The sequence below is a fragment of the Euprymna scolopes genome, chromosome 32 (genome assembly GCF_053919585.1).
Source record: "Euprymna scolopes isolate OS-2025 chromosome 32, ASM5391958v1, whole genome shotgun sequence".
Lineage (NCBI taxonomy): Eukaryota > Metazoa > Mollusca > Cephalopoda > Sepiida > Sepiolidae > Euprymna > Euprymna scolopes.
In genome coordinates this window covers 67,036,554-67,059,984 of record NC_136513.1, presented here as the reverse complement: position 1 = coordinate 67,059,984, position 23,431 = coordinate 67,036,554, and the positions used below count along the sequence as shown (strand labels likewise).

Below are 23,431 nucleotides of genomic sequence, written 5' to 3'. Positions count from 1 at the left end.
CGTCTCAAGTTGTTTCTTAGGCAGACTACCCGTTGACAATCCTCGGAGGATGAGGCCCTGTTCGCTCTCAAGTCTAGAGAGAACACGTTGTCTAATCTCATCATTTTGAATGAGACCAGACTCTATGCAATATTAAACACTTGAAGTCATTTGCCGATAAGTCAGATAGATGGAAATCATCGCAGTGTTTATTTATCATGGACGTGAAGGTTAGGTAATCGTCATTGTCGCTTTTTGTAGGTTCAAGCACTTCCATCTTCTATGAAAGAGCATAGAATTCGGGCTGAAGAGTTCGGATAAAAGTTTGACTGCTTCAGAAAATTCCAATTCACCCATGTTACTGAGAATATAATCCACAAATTTGTTATGTTCTAGTTATTTTAAGGAACGATTTTAACCCATAGTTAACAAGTACTACCACTCCGGGTCAGAGTGGACCTGGGAGCAATGGCAATTAAAGGGTGGCTCCACACTCCCCAAGACCCGAAAGGTGAGGCCTCACCATCGGATATAGTTTCAAGTCATATCCATTTGACTGGAGAAGAGAGATAAAATAATAAAAAAAAGAACATGTCCTTTCCTGCGTATGAGGAGGGAGCAATGTATCCCTTGCTTATTGGTAAGAACCTTAAAGATAATCCAATATGATGGTGGACAAAAAAGATTTTTACTTGCTAAACAAAAAACAAAAAAAAAATTTACTGTGATATAATATAGTTGCAAAAGAATAAAAATAATTGTGGAATTGTCCGGTAGTTAACCAAAATGGCTAGTTTTTTTTATGTGTGTGTGTGTGTGTGTGGGCGAGGAAGAAAAAACTTATCACTTTAGAACCGACATAGAATATTTAAGAAAATTCCACTCAATGAAAAAAGTATTCCCTTTAATCCAAATAAAACGAAAGGGAAAAAAACATTTCTCTCCCGTTAAAATTAGCAGCAAAAAAACAAAGGCAAAAAAACAACAACTTTTCACTTCATTTGAAACATGTCCAAATTTGCATAAGAATAAACCGTCGACAAGTTACAATTAGAATTGTTCATGTGGTGAAATTGGGTCAACATTTTTCTCTTTTTTTCCTTCTTTCAATAAGCTACCAAATTAATTTTTACGGCCTTAACAAAAATGCGTTTAGTACAGTTCTTTTCAATTTAAATATAGAGACAAAAAGATTAATTTACAATTGGGTGGATAACTTTGCCTTGCGTTTGTTACTTTCTTGTTTTTAGAATTTTTTTTTAGAAACGTAATTGCCAGCCGAATTTTTAGCTTGTAAACCCGAAGTTCTTTTGAAGTCCAATTAATTTCATTCTTTTGTTTTTTTTGTGGAGTTAACCCGTGTGAAAGTCGAATCCGACGTCGCCAGTTGTTAAATGGTAATAAAACGAAGGAACACAGGACTTTTAAGAACGAACATTCAACCATCTCAACAAAAATAACCTTCTTAGTGACACTCAATATGGTTTCTGTTCTGCTAGATCTACAGCAGATGTGCTTACAGTTATATCTCATAGGATTAGCAAATCTCTCGACGGAGGCAACCTTTCTAGGACAATTGCTCTTGCCATATCTAAGGCATTTGATAGGGTATGACATAAAGGTTTACTTCATAAGATCTCTAGCTATGGTATAGTTGGAAATGTCTTCTCAATTATTAAATCATTTCTTTCTGATAGGTTCATAAGAGTAGTAGTTGAGGGGCAAAAAATCAGAAGCTCACAGTATTAATGCCGGTGTCCCTCAGGGGTCCATCCTGGCCCCAACTCTTTTCCTGATCTACATTAATGATCTTCCAAATCACATCCTTACATCATTTGTAGACATTTATGCTGACGACACTACCATTTATGATAGCACATCTAAGACAGTAAACGACCAAGTTCTCTCCAATTCTCTCTCCTCTGATCTTGAGCACGTAGTACAATGGGGTAAGGAGTGGCTGGTTACTTTTAATGCATCTAAAACCAAGCTTCTCTCTTTACATCATCAACATTCTGATCCACATTTGGCATCAATTGAAATGAATGGCTCTCGTCTTCAGGAGGCCTCAAGTTTTGACAAGCTTCTGGGCTTGACCATTACTCCTGATCTTAAATGGAACACGTACATCAAATCTGTTGCCAAGGCCGCTGGAAAAATGGTGGGATCTTTCTATCGATCCGGTAGATATCTCACTGCTGATGCAATTCTCTATCTATATAAGAGCCAGGTACGTCCAAGGATGGAATACCGTTGCCACATCTGGGAAGGAGCTGCTAGAAAGGACTTGTCCTGCCTTGATAGAGTTCAAAATAGACTTTGTAGCCTCGTAGGAGATGTCCTTTTCTCTTCCTTGCAACCTCTATCTCACAGAAGAGATATTGCGAGTTTGTCTCTGATGTATCGTTATTTTCATGGAAAGTGTTCGACTGAGCTTCAATCTATGGTCCCCCTCGCCAAACTTTCACAAGAAACACTCATCTAGCTGTAAACACTATCAATAATTCCCCCCACTCTTTATCTATGCCTAAACCTAAACGTAGATTCCATGAACAAAGCTTCTTTCTTAGAACTGCACGCCTGTGGAATTGTCTTCCGTTTTCCTGCTTTCCGGCTGACTACAATATGGTTGTCTTCAAGTCTAACGTAAATAAGTTCTTGATGAGCCGTTCCATATAAGTTCTCAAATTGACCAAATTTTCATTACTAATGATTACTATATTGTCCAATTTCTACTGTACACTCTTTAACCCTTATCCTTGAGTGGCCTCTTGGCCTTGATAATGTGGTGATGCCTATGTAAAAAAAAAAAAAATTCACATATGTTACAGGCAAAAGCAGGTTGACCAATATCATTCCTCAACTGTAGGGCGTTTAGACACAACCTCCTTGTCCACGTGCCAATCTCTGACTCCGGGCACCGATAGTTGATACCGGAAGTGACTTCACCAGAGGAAGTTACGTCATGAGATAATCCCATTGAGGGGCGTCACCAACAGTAATAATATGTAGTATTAAGTTATAATATGTATCTTAAGTAATAATTTGTAGTATTAAATAATAATATGTAGTATTTAGTAATAATATTTAGTATTAAGTAATAATATTTAGTATTTAGTAATAATATGTAGTATTAAGTAATAATATTTAGTATTAAGTAATAATTTGTAGTATTTAGTAATATGTAGTATTAAGTAATAATATTTAGTAATAATGTGTAGTATTAAGTAATACTATGTAGTATTAAGTAATAATATGAAGTATTAAGTAATGATATGTATCTTAAGTAATAATTTGTAGTAATAAGTAATAAAATGTAGTATTTAGTAATAATATCTACTATTAAGTATTAATTTGTAGTAATAAGTAATGATATTTAGTATTAAGTAATAATATTTAGTGTTAAGTAATAATATGTAGTATTAAGTAATAATTTGTAGTATTAAGTAGTAATTTTTAGTATTTAGTAATAATATTTAGTATTATGTAATATGTAGTATTGTGTAATAATATTTATATTACATAATAATATGCAGTATTAAGTAATTCTTTGTAGTATTAAGTAATAATATTTAGTATTAAATAATATATGCTGTGTTAAGTAATAATATTTAGTATCAAGTAATGATATGTATCTTAATAATTAGTAGTAGTAAGTATTAATATGTAGTATTTATTAATAATTTGTGGTATTAAGTAATAATTTGGGGTATTAAGTAATGATATGTAGTATTAAGTAATAATATGTAATATTAAGTAATAACATGTAATAATAAGTAATAATATGTAGTATTAAGTAATACTATTTAGTATTAAGTATTAATACTTAGTAATAAGTAATAACGTGTAGTATTAAGTAATTATATGTAGTATTAAGTGATAAATTTTAGTATCAAATTATTATGCGTAGTATTAAGTAATAATATTTAGTATTAAGTATTAAATAAAAACATTTAGTATTAAGTAATAATTTGTATCTTAAGTAATTGTATTAATAAGTAATAATATGTATTTTAAGTAATAATATGTAGTATTAAGTTATAATATATAGTATTAAGTAATAATTTGTAGTATTAATAAAAAATATGTAGCATTAAGTAATAATTTGTAGTATTAAGTAATAATATTGAGTGATAAGTAATAATTTGTAGTATTAAGTAATAATATGTAGTGTTATGTAATAATAGTTAGTAATAAGTAATAATATGTAGTGTTGAGTAATAATATTTAGTATTAAGTAATAATTTATAGTATTAAGTTTTAATATATAATAATAAGTAGAAGATTGTACATCTCGAAAACAAAATAGGCTTAATGACGCCTAAAATTCAGACTAGAATTGTCTGCATAATCCTATGGCACAGAGGATAAAGTACTTGGTAAAATTCACTTGTAAAGTTACACTATTCTCGAGGTTGGAGATTCAATCTTCAGTACAGGCGACACTCAAAATACAATTGTAAATTACTTAAGACTTCTACACAGTCATGGATATTGGAACAAAAGCATGCTACTCCTGTGGATTAAGTAAAGGTTCCGTTCAAAATTCCATGCATATTCTGAGTTCTATAGAAAGATCCCCAAGTTTAACAAGATTCACATGAGGAAGATCGGAGGTTACATCGACCGAAACGTTGTAAAAATAACACTTAAGCCCAAAAAATCCAAATAATACGAATAATTAATCCTCATCTCAAAAATTCGGAAACGTAATTGAAAAAACAAATTTCATTAAAACATTTATTACTTGATATTGTGTCGTGGAACAACAGTGAAAATAAGAACAATCAAGTTGAGGTTCGGTTAAAGAACAAGTGTGTTAACAATAATGTACAAAGATAGGAAAGCGTGTATATCTGCTGGGCACTCGACTAGCAGTTGAAGTACAGTCGTATCTTTCTCACCGGTGTGGGAATTACCAGCGCTATTTATAGTGCTAATCGGTAATAAATTCCTCTGTTCAAGGAAGCCGGTATAAAACTTGAAAAATTGATTTAAATTTGACACGTTAATCTAAGGAAAATGAGAATGTCAACTAAAACTGCCTTTTTCTCGCTTTAATTAAAAACTAAAATTGATTGTAAATAATATTTTATTCCATGACATTAAAAAAAAAGAAGCTTTTAACCTTTCACGTTTCGATGATAAACTAAACTTGTATTTATGTTTATTTATAGTTTCTTTGTCTGTATCACATCGCTTCATTCCTTCTCTATCTATCTCTCTTTCTTTCTCTCTCTCTCTCTCTTTCTTTCTTTCTCTCTCTCTCTCTCTCTCTCTCTCTCTCTCTCTCTCTATATATATATATATATATATATATATATGCACAAGCACGCACACACACGCATAGATAGATAGATAGATAGATAGATAGATAGATATAATATTCGGTTTTACATTCATTACACATGTTGACATTGGATGACTTTTAGAAATTTATTTTCAAATTAACCTTTCTCTGACCGCGTCTTTATTTATCCATCTTTTCCTCAAGTTAATTCTTATCACCATGTTATCCTTGACCTTAATCTGTGAACGGAAATTGCTACCTTAACCTTTCTACATCTACTAACCCAGGAACTCTCATCCATTCTTCTAAGGTGGCCATTGAAATCTACTTTTTTGCATCTCCGTATATCCACCAGATAGACTCTTCCTCTGAGACCACTAGATCTAAACTTGTTTTTATCATTCAAATTACACACCCATCGTATCATTATCATAGCATTTCTCTTCATGCAACGCATATCCTCAACTCTCACTGGCAAGGTTTATTCCTATACATCATCGGCAGTGGCAATACCCTGTTGTTGTATGGCAGAATATCCTTGAACATCTACTTGTAACTTTTGTAATCGCCTTTACCAACTGCTCCATCTTGTGCTCCAACAGTATCACCAAGGTGACAAAACCTCAGTAGGTCCGTCATCTAAACATACGTTCTCCACATCCGAGTTATCACATTTCCATTGTCTTAGCCTTCTTGTACACATACGTGTTAACTCTTTCAACCTAATAATAATACCATTGCATTTCTTGTGCATCCAATTCTCACAAGTACCACAAAACTGAATTGTACTCGAATCTGTTTCCACAAAACGATCAGAGAAACTTTTCTATTTCTGGAAGCAATACTACAAACACTAACCATCACTTTCGTTTCAGTAACATTCACTCACAGATCTTTACTTTCTATAGCATTCCTGCGAGTCTTTCATTTAACATGTATACTTTCCATAACATTCCACCATTAATTTAACATCTATGCCGTCGTCCATTGTTTCACGGGCGAGCACTAAATTATCAGCAGAAAGCAGCTTTTCAAAAAAACCCGTACAAAATATTTTGGACAATGCTTTTACGACACAAATGAAAAGCAAACGACATATCACTGATGTATTCCAGTTTTAATATTAAATCGTTGTGTATATAAAAAAAGTAGACTCAATTTTTCTCCTCTGGACGAAACTGTCGTAGGTTGACAACAGATGGCACATAGAAAATTATCATGTTTAGGTCATTAGCCATTACATTATGCAGCTATAGAACGCAATTACATACACATTACTTCGTAATATTAAAGCATTACTTTTATTCCGAAGAGTGCTATGAACATCATCGTCCTAACCTACAGAGAAAGTAGCTAGATTTTCACCCGCACTTACACAAGCCCTCTTACGCTCCCATTGTACACCACGTCCATTTATTCTATTATATATCTTCTTGGATTTTCTCCGTCATTAACTGCATCTCCGCATATTTTTACCACCTTTGACCTACATAAATAATGATTTCTCCCTTCCATAAATCTAGCCCATCTTATTGACTGAGAATTATACATTCTAAAATGCCTTTATTTGATTATTCAGCCATTAAATGAACAGTTTGAAACTAAATCACAACGCCATTTCTCTACGTACACGAGATTCTTACGTTTTACTTATATGATTCTGGACATTTTCCCGCTGAAAAAATCTTACATTACATTGTTTATTTGTGAAAATATTACACAACAAAACAAACAAAACAAAAGTTATCTTTTCCCTAACATGTAAGTTACATTTACCGTTGGCTTAATTGTGAATCCATTAACGCGTTTTCTAGCACAGTACCAAGTGAGAAAGAAAGATAGATACATAGATAGATAGACAGATTCTGAAAGCCGTTCTTAACATGGTAAAGTTGGGGGGTATTCCGAAGGCCGTTCTTAACATGAGTGAGTTGGGGTGTCTTTTTTAAAAGCCGTTCTTAACATGGGGAGGTTGGGGTGCATTGCGTGCGCGTGCATCTCCACTCACATCCATTCTTATCATATATTCTTTTAAGGATGATGCACTTCTCGCCCCAGTTTTTTTTTTTTTTTTTTCAGCAATTAATTTTTTTTTCTTGACAATATGAGACCGCTTGTTCCGGCGTCATCAAATATATTTGCAACTGGAGATATTATTTTTTTGTTTACACAGTTTTTTGAAAAATGCTGTTACATGTGTTAGCTGCTTAATGAATTTAATGATTTTTATTTCCTTCCAATTTTATTTCGAAAAGTTCATCTGCTACTTTGCAGTGCATTGATTGACTGACGACATTTTGCGTCACATTACAATCAAAACCAAAACGTCATGTTCCGAGCAAAGCCAATCGGACGCTGAGTTACGTCTGGTTCAAATTATGCGGACCAAATTCACAATGATTGAAATTTATCGTGTTGTGTAATTATTTCTAAAAAACAAATACAAAACAATTCCATTCCAAAGAAAAAAAAGTAATAATTAAAAAAATATATTATCTTTTATCTAACATGTAAGTTACATCATTGGCTTCATTGCGAATCCATTAACGCGTTTTCAAGCACGGTAACGAGAGAGAGAGAGAGAGAGAGAGAGAGAGAGAGAGAGAGAGAGAGAGAGAGAGAGATACTTATATATGTTTTTTTTCATTCGAATATGCTTTTCATTTATTTTAGATACACCTATCAATTTGATAAAAAAAACAAAGATATTGTAAAACTTGAATTTAACTTAAAATACTATTTTCAAAAATAGCATGGTATCATAAGCGCATAAGCACCACTTTATTTTACATATTTCATTTCCTAAGGACCGTTTAAATAAATTTACAATGATTGAAATTTAAAATGTGTGTAATTATTTAAATAAAAGAATACAATAAATACATGTTACCATGAATAAAATTTCATTATTGTTTAGTACTTATTTTTTTTTAAATCATTACTCAACACTTTAAATTGAAATCATTGTGAAGATTATTGAAAGGGTCCTTTGGAAGTGAAATATGTAAAATAAAGTGGTGCTTATTCACTTATGTTACCGCGCTATTTTTGAAAATAGTATTTGCAAGTCAAATTCTTTGCATTTTTAAAAATTAAATTGTTAGGTGAAAGTACGGAGTAGTTACAATACACCCGCCAGTTCGGTAACATAAGTGCACGCACGCTAAGTCAAGCCCCCCCTGTCAAGAATATATATACTAAAATGATTATATAAATTCAAATTTTACGATATCTTTTTTGTTTATTAAATTGTTAGATGAAAAGTACAGAATAGTTACATAACACCCGCCAGCCTGTTAACATAAGTCCATAAGAACTAAAACAGTGATTTTTAATATCGTATTCAGCTAAATCAGCACTGGATTAAATGGTTTCTTTTATTGTAGTAACACCGTAATCATGTGACTAAAATTTTACCAGACGAAAAATTGGGAGGCAAAAGAGTCATGAGAACCAAGATCGCATTTACATTGTCTGCAAATAAGTAGTTTTTCGAATAAAAAAAAAATATTATCGTTTACCTACGTTATTTGATAAATATTTGCGTTTACATAAAATAAAAACGCATTATCATTGTATTCTAATAGGTAGTTTTTAGAAATTTAATCAGTATAACTTTATTTTTTACTTTTTAGGAAAAAAAATTCCGTTGGGTTAAATCAAGATAAATAAGCATAAAGTTATTTCATAGAAACTACATTTTTATTAAAAAATTAAAACAAAATTTGGGCTTGCATACGTATTTGTGTGATAAAAAGACTAATATTTAATAAAAGGTTTCGGGCAATGTAGTTGCCGACGTTCCCTTTCCTTTCTTTTTTTACAAGTTTCTTTTTCTTGATCGACGCACACTCTATAACTAAAAGTGGATCTTAAAGGTCAACACGGATATCTTGCAAACACGGATTAGTTACAAAATACTCTCCGCTAACATGTTCAAAATGACTTTCAAAATAATAACATTATTATTTCAAAATAATAACATTATTATTTCAAAATAATAACATTATTATTTCAAAATAATAACATTATTATTTCAAAATAATAACATTATTATTTCAAAACGGTAATAAAAATTACATAAGAACCCAACATTTACATTTTTTCCGACCGACATTGCACACCCAAAATTACAAGGTTGGTTCATAGTATTTGCACGTGGGGATCATGATTATCAAGATTAAATTTGGGGCAGATACTTAGACAACCTGCCCTTCACAAAATGGTGTGTCTATTCCTACATTCATTCTTACCAGTGGTAAGTTGGGGAGTGTCCACCCCAAAAGCTATTCTTAGCATGAGGATGTTGGGAGTGTCTATTCCAAAGGCCGTTCTTAACATGAGCAGGTTAGGGTTTTCAAGTAGGGCGTAGGACATAAAATCCAACTGCATTTCATCCATGTCTGATTGGAATTCCATTTATCTACTTATCTTTATTTACTCTTGTAACAGTTCACAATCGTATTAAGATCACACTTTGGTAATAATCACACTAAGATCACACTTACAAGGTAATAATCCCTTCTTTTATGATCTGATTTGTCAAATCTATGATCATCTCCATGCTTGTTTCATCCACGGATTGAGGTTATTGCAACTTTCCTTTCTTCATCTTACTCACATACCATTTCTTTCCCAATTCTTATGGCTGATCAAGATACCAGTTCTGCAACTTCCAGATTTTCTCAGTCTTGTGTAAACTCAGTATTCAACAATCCATTATAATAGCATTTCCAAGCATTCTTCTTGTTATGTTCATTTGTTGCAAGCACCCTGCATTTATGCAGATGACACTACCATCTATGGCAACAATCCAAAGGCTTGCAATAACCAAGATCCCTCTGATTCTCTCTCTTTTGATTATGAGCATGTGGCGCACTGGGAAAAAGTGTCTGGTTAATTTTCATGCATCAAAAACCAATTTTCTATCTTTTCACCACCAACGCTCTGACCTCTACCTAGCCCCAATTGAGGAAGCACCCTGCGTTGATAAGTTTCTGGGATTGACATCACTCTTGATCTGAAGTGGAAACTGTTGTCAGAAAAATGCTTGGATCATTCCACTGCACCATGAAGCATCAAACATTCGTCTAACAACAACCCCCATCAGCACTTTCCCTTATTCTCTATCTGGGCCTAAAATTAGACAAAAATTTAATGAGAAAGCGTTTGTCCCAGAAATGCTCATCTCTGAAACACCATACTGTGAAGATGCTTCCCAGCTGACTATAACATGGCCATTTTCAAGTCCAATGTAAACAAGTTCTTGTTGAACTGTTCTTTTAAATAATTCATTTCTTTCCAATTTCCACTATCACCTGTCAGCATAGTGTTGTTTCACTTGACACTCATTAACCTTTATCCTTGAGTGGCATGCACACCTTGATAAGCGGTGCCTATAGTAAAAAGAAACTGCAGTAGGGAAATGAACTGTTTACAATATTCAATGTTTATTGGTTGAAATAATTAATGCTGATTGGTCAGTTCTATCAAATTACCTAATCGATAGGTTTCCAATGCTGAACTTCAACTGAAAATATTGAAATATTCTGCATCTGTTATTTAAGAACCCTAACCCACAACCCCCAGTTTGAGGCTCAACTTGCCCAATGAACCATTGTCACTACTACACCGATTTCTTGCAGACAAAGTGACTACTAGCATCTTAGCAAGTTTGCATCAAGTTTCAAGTCTGTAGACTAAAAATTGGCAGATTTGTTTAATAGAGACCGTTCCTCACACAGACAGACAAGGCCATTTTTAGTTTGGTAGAGATTGTTTCTTACATAGAAAAGAGTCAAAATTGGAAAAAATTGGAACTTGGTAGGCATAAGTCGAATAAACATGTTATATTGCATATCTCTTCAGATTTACGTATGCAAAACGTTAATAGCAGTACCAACAAAATACAGAATTAGCAGGAGCAGTGATAGTGACAGCAATTGCAGCACTGAAAACCTTGTTCTTTGACATAAACCAATCGGGCATAATTAACACATATGAGGACGTCAAAGACTGTTGTTTTTTTTTATGTGTCTAGTACAATTAACAATTCATTTTAGCAAGAGAGAGAGAGGACTGTAATAGACAAGCGTATGGTTGAAAGAAAAATACAAACAACTGAATAAAATTAAATATATTTTATTCTCACCAAATCAGAGATTTATAGCCGTAGAGGCGTCGTCGTTAGTAGCAACGAGTCTGGTTGATGTTGGCGAGTTACTCGCGATAAGTTAATGACGGTGTCAGCGAGCGACAACAGCGAAGTATACGCAGTAGGTTGGTGTCGGCGACGACGGAGATGGCATTCACAGTAAGTTGATGTCGTCGTTGTCGTCGTCAGTGATGTATTCGCAGTATGTTGGTGTGGGTGATGACGATGCCGAGACGATCCCCGAGGACGGTAAGACTGCCTCGTGGTCGACGGAGGGGTTCCTTTTATAATCGGTCTTTGGCTTGAATCGGATCAAAAATGTTTCATTTTTTGTGTCTCTGATTGGTCAGTAAGTCGCGTTTTCTGAACACGTGGTATGTCGCCTACTACGTCCGCATGGAGAACGCAGTTTTGTTTTTGTTCTTCGCATAGCGTGCGTAGGCGTAATCGACATACGTGACTGAAATTTTAATGTCTGGCGAAATGCGCACGCAATTGCAGTTTTTTTTTTAACAAAGTGGATCATACAGTAATTGAGTGAGATCTGTTATATAACAGGACTATTCAAAAACAATGAAATCATCACAAGGCGTGTAGTGGCACAAAAAAAGATAATTTAAAAGACACCGTAGAAGTATACTTTTTACTCGAATATATCCACAAGTTTATCAGAACTAATCGAAATGGACAAATGAACATACCTACTAAACAGAAAACTCCTTAGCCGTGAGTAAAAACACAGAAACTAACATAACCTGAGATAAAAAATAACTCCTTTCTGCACAAGGTTCGTGTGTCTTAAACTATGTCCGTGCACAAAGTATAAATTCGACTTGGTACCGACAGCAGCAGCAGCAGTGTGCCCAGGCTTCGAGGAGCATGGTCGTCATCGTCAGCATCACTGCATCGATCAGCAACAGCACCGTCACTACCATCATTTTCCACAACCAGCAGCACAACCACTGCCATCACCATCTTCTCAACAGCCGCAGTGTTTATGCCATCTTTCAATGATCAGCAGTACAACCACCGACATCGCAATTTTCTCTGTTGGCAGCAATTAGCAAAATATGATCAACAGCTCCAGGAACAAGAATTACTATTTACTTTAAACTGGCGACCTCTCTAGATTCCGCGAACAGTGCTATATCCTGACGATTAGTGGAGGACAATACCAATCTCATTAACCCATCTGAAAAAGTTTTAAATGAGACTTTTTCGTCTATCCTTCTTGCTTTCATACGCTCATTTATTTACAATAACTCATACCAGTGTTTAAGATACAACAATGGGTATCATTGTAATATAACAGTTTTATTTCTATGCATGCGCAAATATACATTTATATCTTTCACAGCGTTATTTTTTTATTTTTATATGCGTATGGACTTAGATCAGGAAAGATTGGAGAGCTACATGTTTTGGTTTTGATTCTAGCTGATGGCACTCAAGTCATTTTTTTGACTTTTGACGCTTGAAATCACTATTATGTATTGCGTACAATATAATAATCAATTATGAATTGACTCTATAATAGTAAATACGAAATCTTCATAAATTAAAATATATCTAAACGTATTTGTAGACTGGGAAGTGCCGAGCGGCATTCTAGCATATATATATATATATATATATATATATATATATATATATATATATATATATATATATATATATATATATATATATATATGTGTGTGTGTGTGTGTGTGTATGTGTGTGTGTATGTGTGTGTGTTAAAGAACAGCCGTCTATTCTTGTGAGTAAATATGAGATGGGATAGCCGAGGATTTGAACTTGCGAAGCTAGATTTGCAATTGAGAATTCCGATTATAAGTTAAAATAAACACAGAATGTTATTGAAAATGAAATGTGAATTACCATTGTTTAGTTCACATAAAATAGTTAGATATCTGTTTATTAAAAAAAGGAATGTAATGATGTAATTTTGTTTCTGTTAAGAAATGAAATTAAAATAAGGAATCTAGATCAGAACAATAGAAAATATTAAACATATGTATAAAAGTGGGTTATGAAAATTAGGAGACAAATCGGCTTTATAAAAACATGTGAAGAGCGATGCATGCTTGAAAACGTGAGGCGTGTCAAGACACAAGTCTGATATGCACGTGTTGGTCATACAATGACGTCATGAGTCTCAATATAGAGAGCTTTAGAAGTCAGTCAGAGAGTCAGTCAGTCAGTTAGGGGAGGAAGAGAGAAAAGGAGTCAGAGACAGAGCTGACATAGAACCTCGGAAGCGGAGGGGAGAAGAAAGAATCATGTAGAGACTTGAATTCCTTGATGCAAAGCCAGTGACCGGTCGAAATGGAATAAACAAACAACTTAATCTTTTTGTATCTGCGTCTTCGTGTTATGTATTCAACAGAAAAGGTATTGTCAATTTATATAAGAACTTTGTGAAAATCATCATCTCAAAAATAGGTAAAGAAATAATATGCGTCAATGTTATAGAAACACTCCCATTCACAGAACTTTCAAAAGTATAAATGTCAATATCACTATTAATATCTCGGTCTATCTATCTATATATCTAAATATCTTCCTCTCATTGTGTATTACATGTTATCGGCTCTCTTGTATTAACATGGAACCTGTCTCTTTATATATACAGAACTGTCTCTCTCTTGATTTATACGCGATATATCTGCACACAATATGAACACTCTAAGACTCTCTCTAACACGAACAACAAATATATAACATCAGTCCTCTTCTAATAAGAACTATACAACATATATATATATATGTGAAACGTAATGACAATAAAGTCTATCCATACATAAATTTTATAGAACAATCCAACGCAAAAAGGTTTAGAAGAAAAGAGTTCAAAGGGTGTAGACGAAGAAAGTGATGTTGTTCATATGTATGTGTGAACGTTTTAGACTTAAAAGTTAACAGAGCAACGAAAATGCTATTTCAAACTCAAACAAGTAAATCAAAGAACAAATGGTCAAAGCTTCAATTCCTTGAAATCAAAATACCATCCTTAAAAAGTAAATGAGTAAAAATAAATAAAAATAATTTTTTTTCTACATTTTAGATACATCGGTTGGTCGATCGGTCTGTTTTTTTGTTGGTTTATCATATTTAAATTTTAAATTGTCTTTTCATTTCTGTGAATGAACGCTGCCGTAGAATGTCGGTTCTTGTTTCTTCATCAAATATGATGCATTTTTGTTTTCTCAATACCTGACTCAAATATTTTCCTCTGATTATTCTTCAGCGTATCGTACAAGATGTCATTAAACTACACAAGAAAGATGACGAAGTGTTTGTGTTGAAAGCACCGGATATTTTTTTACACGATAATGTTAGTGTGCACCAAGAAACGAACAAGAAAGAGTTAGCTGTTCTTAAAGAAAACATTATTGGGAATTATGAACCACCGGAGAAGGAAGATGTCAACCGACCAGGTAAGAATATTCAGAATATTTTATGAAAAGTAAAGAAAAAAATCTTTGAAAAAAGTACACTTTTATTAATTTCATAATTATATGAAATTCCATATATAATAAAATGACTGCAGAAATTCTCATTTGGACAAGAAAATCGTAGGTCTGCAACAACAAATTCAATACAGCTTGGCTAATAGCCACTATCTTATGTAACTTTTGAACACCTTTGCAGACAAATTTAATCGTGATAATAAAATACTACATTACATCCTAGGAGCAACACCATCACAATCGCAACATTGTTAGAGAAAGAGATACCTATTTTTCTTTCTAAATATTAAGAACTACCACCGCCACCAGTTGATACCGGGAGGAAGTTTACATGTTCCACAGATACTATGCTTACATCGCCTCTAACTGGCTCATACAAACACAGATATACCATTAACTTTCCTGTGATAGAATGAAAAAATAATAAAGTCTCCCTCGGGAAAGTCCGCTGCCTCTGTTTGGTTGCCCACTAATTCTCTCGTTCCGGAATTAGATCATTCTAAATGAACACTTCAAAATATTACAATATGGCGCCGATAGAATAATATATATATATATATATATATATATATATATATATATATATATATATATATATATATATAGCTTTAAGTAAAAGAGAAAAGACAAAAGATCAATTCCACAAAAGGAGACTTATCCGGATAATGCCAAGCTCAACAATAATTATTGGAGCTTATACAATAGGACAACAAGAGAATGAAATGAAGACGCAACACTATATATTTGTAGATATAGAATGGATCATTTATTGAATAATGGAATACAGGCAAAATGTGGGGGATAGAAGGGACTATTTATGCCAGGGCATTTCGAAGCTTACGCTTCTCGTCAGAAGAGTAGAGAAGGTGCTAGGTAGCATGGTAAGGATGCGGCGTCTAGCGTAAGGTCCATTAGGGATGATAAAGATTAAGAGGAATTATAGACTGTTGGGGGAAGCTTTAATGAATTCTAAATAAATAAGAAGAAGCTTATTATATATAGTATGATATATAAGAATATAAATTGTCTTTAACATAGTATTGAGATTAAGGGGTAATGTGTTATGGTTGAATAGGGGGTGTATTGCTGCTGTGTGGTGATTTATTTTAACGGTTTATGGGGTGTCTATTTTCTATGGAGCGGGTAATTTTTGATTAATTTGGTGGGCGGGGAGGGTTATGTAATGTTGTAAAACTGGAAGGTAATATGCTGCAATATATTTATAAGTTTCTACTGTTATGATATAGGGAGTATGATCATAAGGGAGCGGTTGGAGATTAGGGTGGCAATTATTATGAGTGCGAATAACATGAAGTAAGAGGTTAAGTATACATATTGATGTTAAATGGGGGAGTAAGGGAACCATAGCTACTTATGAGAGTGGTAAAATATACCAAATAATAGTAGGGTAATTAGCATTTTTTTTGTTTTTTTTCATATTTAATTTTACATCTAATTTATGTCCAACTTTGTTATTACTACTATTATTATATTTGCCATTGCTATTATCTTCCGTACTATTATAATTACCCTACTATTATTTGGTATATTTTTACCACTCTCATAAGTAGCTATGGTATGTATACTTAACCTTTTACAGCAAGTTATACGCACTCATAGTCATTGCCACCCTAATCTCCAACCACCCCCTTATGATCATACTCCCTATATCATAACAGTAGAAACTTATAAATATATTGCAGCATATTACCTTCCAAGTTTACAACATTACATAACCCTCCCCCCACCAAATTAATCAAAAATTACCCGCTCCATAGAAAATAGACACCCCATAAACCGTTAAAATAAATCACCACACAGCAGCAATACACCCCCTATTCAACCATAACACATTTACCCCTTAATCTCAATACTATGTTAAAGTCAATTTATATTCTTATATATCATACTATATATAATAAGCTTCTTCTTATTTATTTAGAATTCATTAAAGCTTCCCCAACACTCTATAATACCTCTTAATCTTTATCATCCCTAACGAACCTTATGCTAGACGCCGCATCCTTACCATGCTACCTAGCACCTTCTCTACTCTTCTGACGAGAAGCGTAAGCTTCGAAATGCCCTGGCATAAATAGTCCCTTCTATCCCCCACATTTTGCCTGTATTCCATTATTCAATAAATGATCCATTCTATATCTACCTATATATAGTTTTGTGTCTTCATTTCATTCTTTTGTTGTCCTATTATATATATATATATATATATATATATATATATATATATATATATATATATATATATATATATATATATAATAATTTATTAAATATATATGGCGATTAAGCTACACTGAATATTCTGCGTTTCATCCACTATAGGATTCGTCAGTGGATGAAACGCAGAATATTCAGTGTAGCTTAATCGCCATATATATTTTATAAATTACTAACTAGCTCTACCTACGTATTGAGCACTTTTGAAGTAAATACTTAAAGTTTACGCATAAATCTATACGTTCGTATATCAAATTTATGTGAGTAAAAGAAGTAGTTATATATATATATATATATATATATATATATATATATATATATAACAATTCACACGGCATCAATTATAGTTATTAAACAATTAATTCTCAACATGACAACAGCGTACGAATGTTCCACTCCTTTTACGTATATAATGACTGTTTAACTTCTCTGCCAAGACCACAACATACATAAACATACGTATAGTATCTAGCACTAAATGTATGTTCTATATTCTTCTTTCTTTCTTTCTTTCTTTCTGTTCGTCAAAACAAACAACCTACCGTAATAAATTCATACATTTTAATTTTTATTTATTTTTTATTGGCAACTGTCTTTTCTGTTTTGTTTTGTTATAAAAGTTTTGGTTTTTTGAATTAGTGAACAAATATATTTTTTGTTTTGCTTGTGCATGGAAAGTTATTTTGGCATTTTTTACAATGTAACCCAGCATCGCTTAATCCGTAAAAAAGTAAAAATCTACTTTTTTTTTGCTTTATACGTTTAAGCGGTCTTTAAAAAGGTATTTTATACGACCTTACCCAGTGTAGTATAAACAACACTCCAACCTCCTCATGTTAAGAATGGCTTTTAGAATCAACACCCCCAACTTCCCCATGTTAGACCGGCTTCTGAGGTTGGGAGTGTTTATTCCAACAGCCGTTTTTAACACGGGGAGATTGGAGGTGTTTATACTTCGCTGGGATATGGCGAAAAAATACCCTCTTTCCTTCTTTTTTCACTCAATTTTTTGTAGTTTGTTTGCTCGTGTCTCTTTTTGCTCATTCGTTATAATCCATCGGTTTTCATCAGTCGCCGGGCGTTACCAAGCGAGACTCACAGAAAAACGGGATTAAAATGGCAGAAGTACCCATTAACTAATTTATTACGAAAACACTTTCTTTTCTCGTGCTGATCGCCTACAAGCGGAGGACGATATTTGCACAAAACATATATGCCGCGATTTAATGAATAATGTTCACTTTTTAAAAATTTATATATTCATACATTTCTTCTTTGGACATTCATTATATTCTTTTTGGACTTATGCATTTACTGGAGCACACTGAAATAATCATGTGATTAATTAGAAACCCATTACAAACATGAGGAGGGGATAGTGTTTTGCAGCTATTGCATACTTTCACTTTGTAAGATGTGGTGGTCGATGGAGTAACCAAATTATGATGGGGATTTATCAATTTTTAGGACCAAGATTGTGTGTGTCGCAATTTTATTGAAGTCAAAAACAGGAGTGTATCTACGGGACCATTAAAGATAAATTTAACGGAATTGCCGATTAAAAGAAAGGTTTCACCAATCCACCTCCCATAATAAAGAAATAAAAATGAAATCCAGAAAATAATGACACTCAACAAAGAACATGAAATCGCCGTATTAACATGGAATAAACAACATTTATTTACGTGTTAGAAATACTAGTTTAAATAAATTGTTCCAACATAAGTGTTTTCTTGTGTTGAACGTTCATAATGAAGGATTGGTAAAGTGAGGATTTTGTGAGAATCGAACAAAGCTTGAAATTAATGATTTTTTATGATGAGTACCACATGCGAGCTTAAGGTCCATGTGGCTATTTTTGAGAAGAACAAACCATAAATCCATATAACAGTCCATAAACCCATATAACAGTCCATAAATCCATATAACAGTTCATAAATCCATATAACAGTCCATAAATCCATATAACAGTTTATAAATCCATATAAGCAAATACATAGGTTTGTGAAGAAGAATAATTTGAAATAAAATTGTTTAAAGGAAAATTAAAGTCCTCACTCAATGTGGTAAGTTTCCACGAGGGTAATAATATTCATGCCTGTCTTGCGCAAAATCATGCTGGGTGTTTGTATGTCTCTCGAGACGAAGTTTAATTGACACGTGTTGAATTGGGGAAATTGAAGAGAAAAACTGATTTGATTTTTGGCGGACAAATCTTTAGATACAGGCATTCTCGAACGTTCCAGAACGTTCACTGTATTCATGCGTGAGGGAGTGTAACATAGCGGTGGTCGCATCGCAACATTCTTCATATGTGTGGATGTGTCAAAACGATGATCGCTGTGAAATGTTCCTGACAGTCATTTTTTCTGGCCGGGTATAGCGGTTGCTACAAAAAACAAAAAACAAAACAAAAAAAAAAGCACTTTACTATAAGACGCAAGAGTGCTAAAAAAAAAAAAAACAAATAAACATAATCGCTTAAAAACAGAAATTTAACTACTGGTAACCATAAAATTATCCTAATGTTTCATAAATACTCGAACTTGTTTTGAACAATTCAGCATGTTGACATACACAGATACGTAAAAATAATATATACATAGCGTTTTCTAACAATCAATAATCACACAAACATATAAAATTAAACCAACTTCTACACATGCTGCGATTTTGCTAAAAACATATATAGTCTCTTTGAAATCTTGATAATCGCTCAAAATTATTAAAATTAAATACTTGAACCTTAAAATTTGATTATGGTGAACTCGAACAAAAGTTTTAGAATTATTGGCATTTTAATGCGCATTGCTAACTCTTTCCTTGCGCACATAAAACTAACATACAGTGTAATCAAACACATATTGCACTTTCCTTGCTTGAATTGAACACTCTCAAAATGTAAACACAGCATTGGTTTGGGATGTAAATATGCACAAAATACCAACACACGACTACCTTTCCCAACTCCAAAACGGCCCTAAAAAAATTCCCGTTCACGGGTACCAATATTTGATTTTGAATTTTGGAGCGATTATCAAGACTTTGATGATGCTATACTTGTTTTTTTTTTTTTTTCATTTTTTATTCCTGTTGGCGATTAAATTTAATTTTCTATATTTGACCGATTACCTAGGTTACAAAGCTGTGACTTATCATGTCGGCATTTTCTTTTTAGAACTGATTAAACGCTTTCAAATAAGTTAAAACAAAAATATTATACAGGTAAGCTTCAACGTAAATTTTATTGGCTATGAAAACACTTTATTTGTTATATATATATTTTTATTACTTTTAATTTTTGTGGAATATTTTATTATTTAGAAGATGTGCTAGAGTTACTTTTAGAAAAAATATGTGCAGTATATCGAGAAGAAAAATGCTGTCTGACTTGAAAGATACCGTCATCGGTAGAAGGCAGTCATCTACTTGTTGTCGCTCAATCTAAAGAGTTAATGAATGCTTTCTTTATAATCACCCAGCACCTGCAGGTTATCGCCTCAAACTGACACTAATCGACAATAACCAACAGTACTGACAATCACAGACTGTGGCTTTCATTAGCTGTCACTTGAAACAAATGCCCGGTAGTGGGAGCCAGATTATTTTATTTGAACCATGACCGCTAGTGTCCACTATTTTCCAGGGATGGCAGTGGCCACCAACAACAAGCAAAGTTTAATTTGTTTTCGAGGGGGTCCTTTAACGATTCTGTTCTGGATCTGTCAAGTTTCCACTGGATCATGCTAGTTTATTAATAAATAGTTATGTTAGTTTGCTTGAAGTTTCGCTAGTAAATAAGTATAAATAAATTGTTTGCAATGCCGTGAAAGCAAGAACTGTGAAAAAGGAGATGAACAAAAGCATATGCCATATTTGCTTACAAAAACTTATCTATTTATCTTTTAGTAAATCTTTCATGTACTGTTAATAGAGTACTGGACAGCGAAATATATTTTTTATATTTTGATATTTCGCGAGCAACATTCTCCTTCTCAAAAGCTAAATATTCTCTTTATTTTTTATGCAAAAAAAAAAAGTCAAACATTGGTGTTACATGTAAATGCTTATATTGCAACAAAGATTTCATTCGACAGAAAGCAGTAATATTTTCATATTAAAGTTATTAAGTTATGTTTTGTCGTATTTACTTATGCCTTGTAAAATAATTGTGTTTTTACTGATGTATTTATTTATATACGACGGGCGTTCCAAAATTTTTAATTCTGCCCGAATGGATCAGAAGGGATTGCAAATTGCATTATTATGATGACTGAACTTATGCATTCAATATGATGATCTCCCTGTTGCAGGTATTGACGGTGTGAGACTCTAAGAAAATAACGTCTATCATGAATGTGCGTCAAAGGTGCAGAAATGTGTCATTGAATTTTTTCCATACAAAAAAATTGAACCGATCAACATTCACCGACGCCTGTTGAAACTTTACGAAACCGATGCAGTTGATGTCAGCAGTTAAGAGATGTGTTCGTCGATTTCAAAGTCGCAACCAATACGTGAGTGACAAATCACGTTCCAAACTTCATAAAAGCATCAAAATAAGTTGGCAAAATTGCATTGAGAATTGTAGTGATGATGTAGAAAAATATATTCTGGAGTACAAAAGGTCGTTCGTTTTAATGGTACCACTTCCATCTTCGTAGCTCTTCGGTGTTTTAGTTTTCAAATTAAAATATAAGGTTTTCTTTTTGGAACAACTCTTGTTGGGCGTCTTTTATTTCCTTCAATATAATCATTTCAACTTTTACAGAAAAATACTTTCTATATTGAATAGAGTTCTCTATTCAACCAGTAGAATTGAATGTCAAATAAAAGTTCTATAATCTCTCTTACTGTTAGAGTGATGTTCCACGGGATAATGGTTACAGTTTTGACTGTTGCAAGTGGTCTGATGATCGTGTTTCAAATCTCAGTATGAGAAAGATTGTCATGGTTAGCCAGACTGAGGAGTGCTTGTATAGCAAAAAAACAAAAAACAAAAAAAACAAAAACAAAGAAAACAAAACTGTCTGTGGGTCAATATATGTCTACTTAAATAAGTTAGGTATGTTTATATAGTTGTATTATAGGATTAATTCCCAAACTAATTAACAGATCATTATGAATTTTGGAATACAGCTGTTAGGCATAAGGGGTTGTAATATGAGCTAGATTTAGTTTAATTTACTTTTATGCAATGCTCTTTAGTACAATTTACAAACCTCAGATTTTTGTAAAGCTTTATGAGTACGTTCAGTAAGACATCAATTAAGAAAATTTCCAAATTTCAATTTTTTCCCATTTGAAAATTCAAATATGTATTTCAGATTTACATAAAATTTGATCTATCGTCAATAGATCAAATTTAAACAGGATTCCGTGAATTTCAATTTTTACTTAAAGATTTCATAAGCAAAATTTAGGCATTTTCTAAATTTTAAATCGATGGATTTTGATAAGATTTGAATAAGTATTCTAGATGCAAGGTTTAATATAATTATACCTAGTTAGAGGAATTCATTCCCCGAACTAGGTATAATTATGCTAAACCTTGTATCTAGAATAGTTATTAAAATTTTATCAAAATTCATTGGTTGACAATCCACAAAATAAAAAAGAAATATATCACATCAAAGACATTGGTGCTTAATTTTTTCAAGTGAAACAGAAGTGGTATTTCTGATAAAAAAAAACAAATTATGAGAATGTTATTATGTTTCGTTAGTTAAACCAATTTTCTGATTAACAGTCACCAATCGATTATGTTTCGTTAGTAAAACCAATTTTCTGATTAACAGTCACCAATCGATTATGTTTCGTTAGTTAAACCAATTTTCTGATTAACAATAACCAATCGATTATATTTCGTTAGTTAAACCAATTTTCTGATTAACAGTCACCAATCGATTATATTTCGTTAGTTAAACCAATTTTCTGATTAACAGTCACCAATCGATTATGTTTCGTTAGTTAAACCAATTTTCTGATTAACAATAACCAATCGATTATATTTCGTTAGTTAAACCAATTTTCTGATTAACAGTCACCAATCGATTATATTTCGTTAGTTAAACCAATTTTCTGATTAACAGTCACCAATCGATTATGTTTCGTTAGTTAAACCAATTCTCTGATTAACAGTCACCAATCGATTATATTTCGTAAGTTAAACCAATTCTCTGATTAACAATCACCAATCGATTATGTTTCGTTAGTTAAACCAATTTTCTGATTAACAATCACCAATCGATTATATTTCGTTAGTTAAACCAATTTTCTGATTAACAGTCACCAATC

The 23,431-nt window shown here is 32.8% G+C and overlaps 1 protein-coding gene across 1 annotated transcript in view; it reads left to right on the top strand.

The window, feature by feature from the left end:
- LOC145256401 (N-acetylgalactosaminyltransferase 7-like) overlaps positions 1-23,431 on the top strand; it is a 125,013-nt gene that overhangs the window by 18,023 nt on the left and 83,559 nt on the right. The window contains exon 2 of the mRNA XM_080115264.1: positions 14,674-14,863. Coding sequence (XP_079971390.1) covers positions 14,674-14,863 — 190 coding nt within the window. The remainder of the gene's footprint in view (positions 1-14,673; positions 14,864-23,431) is intronic.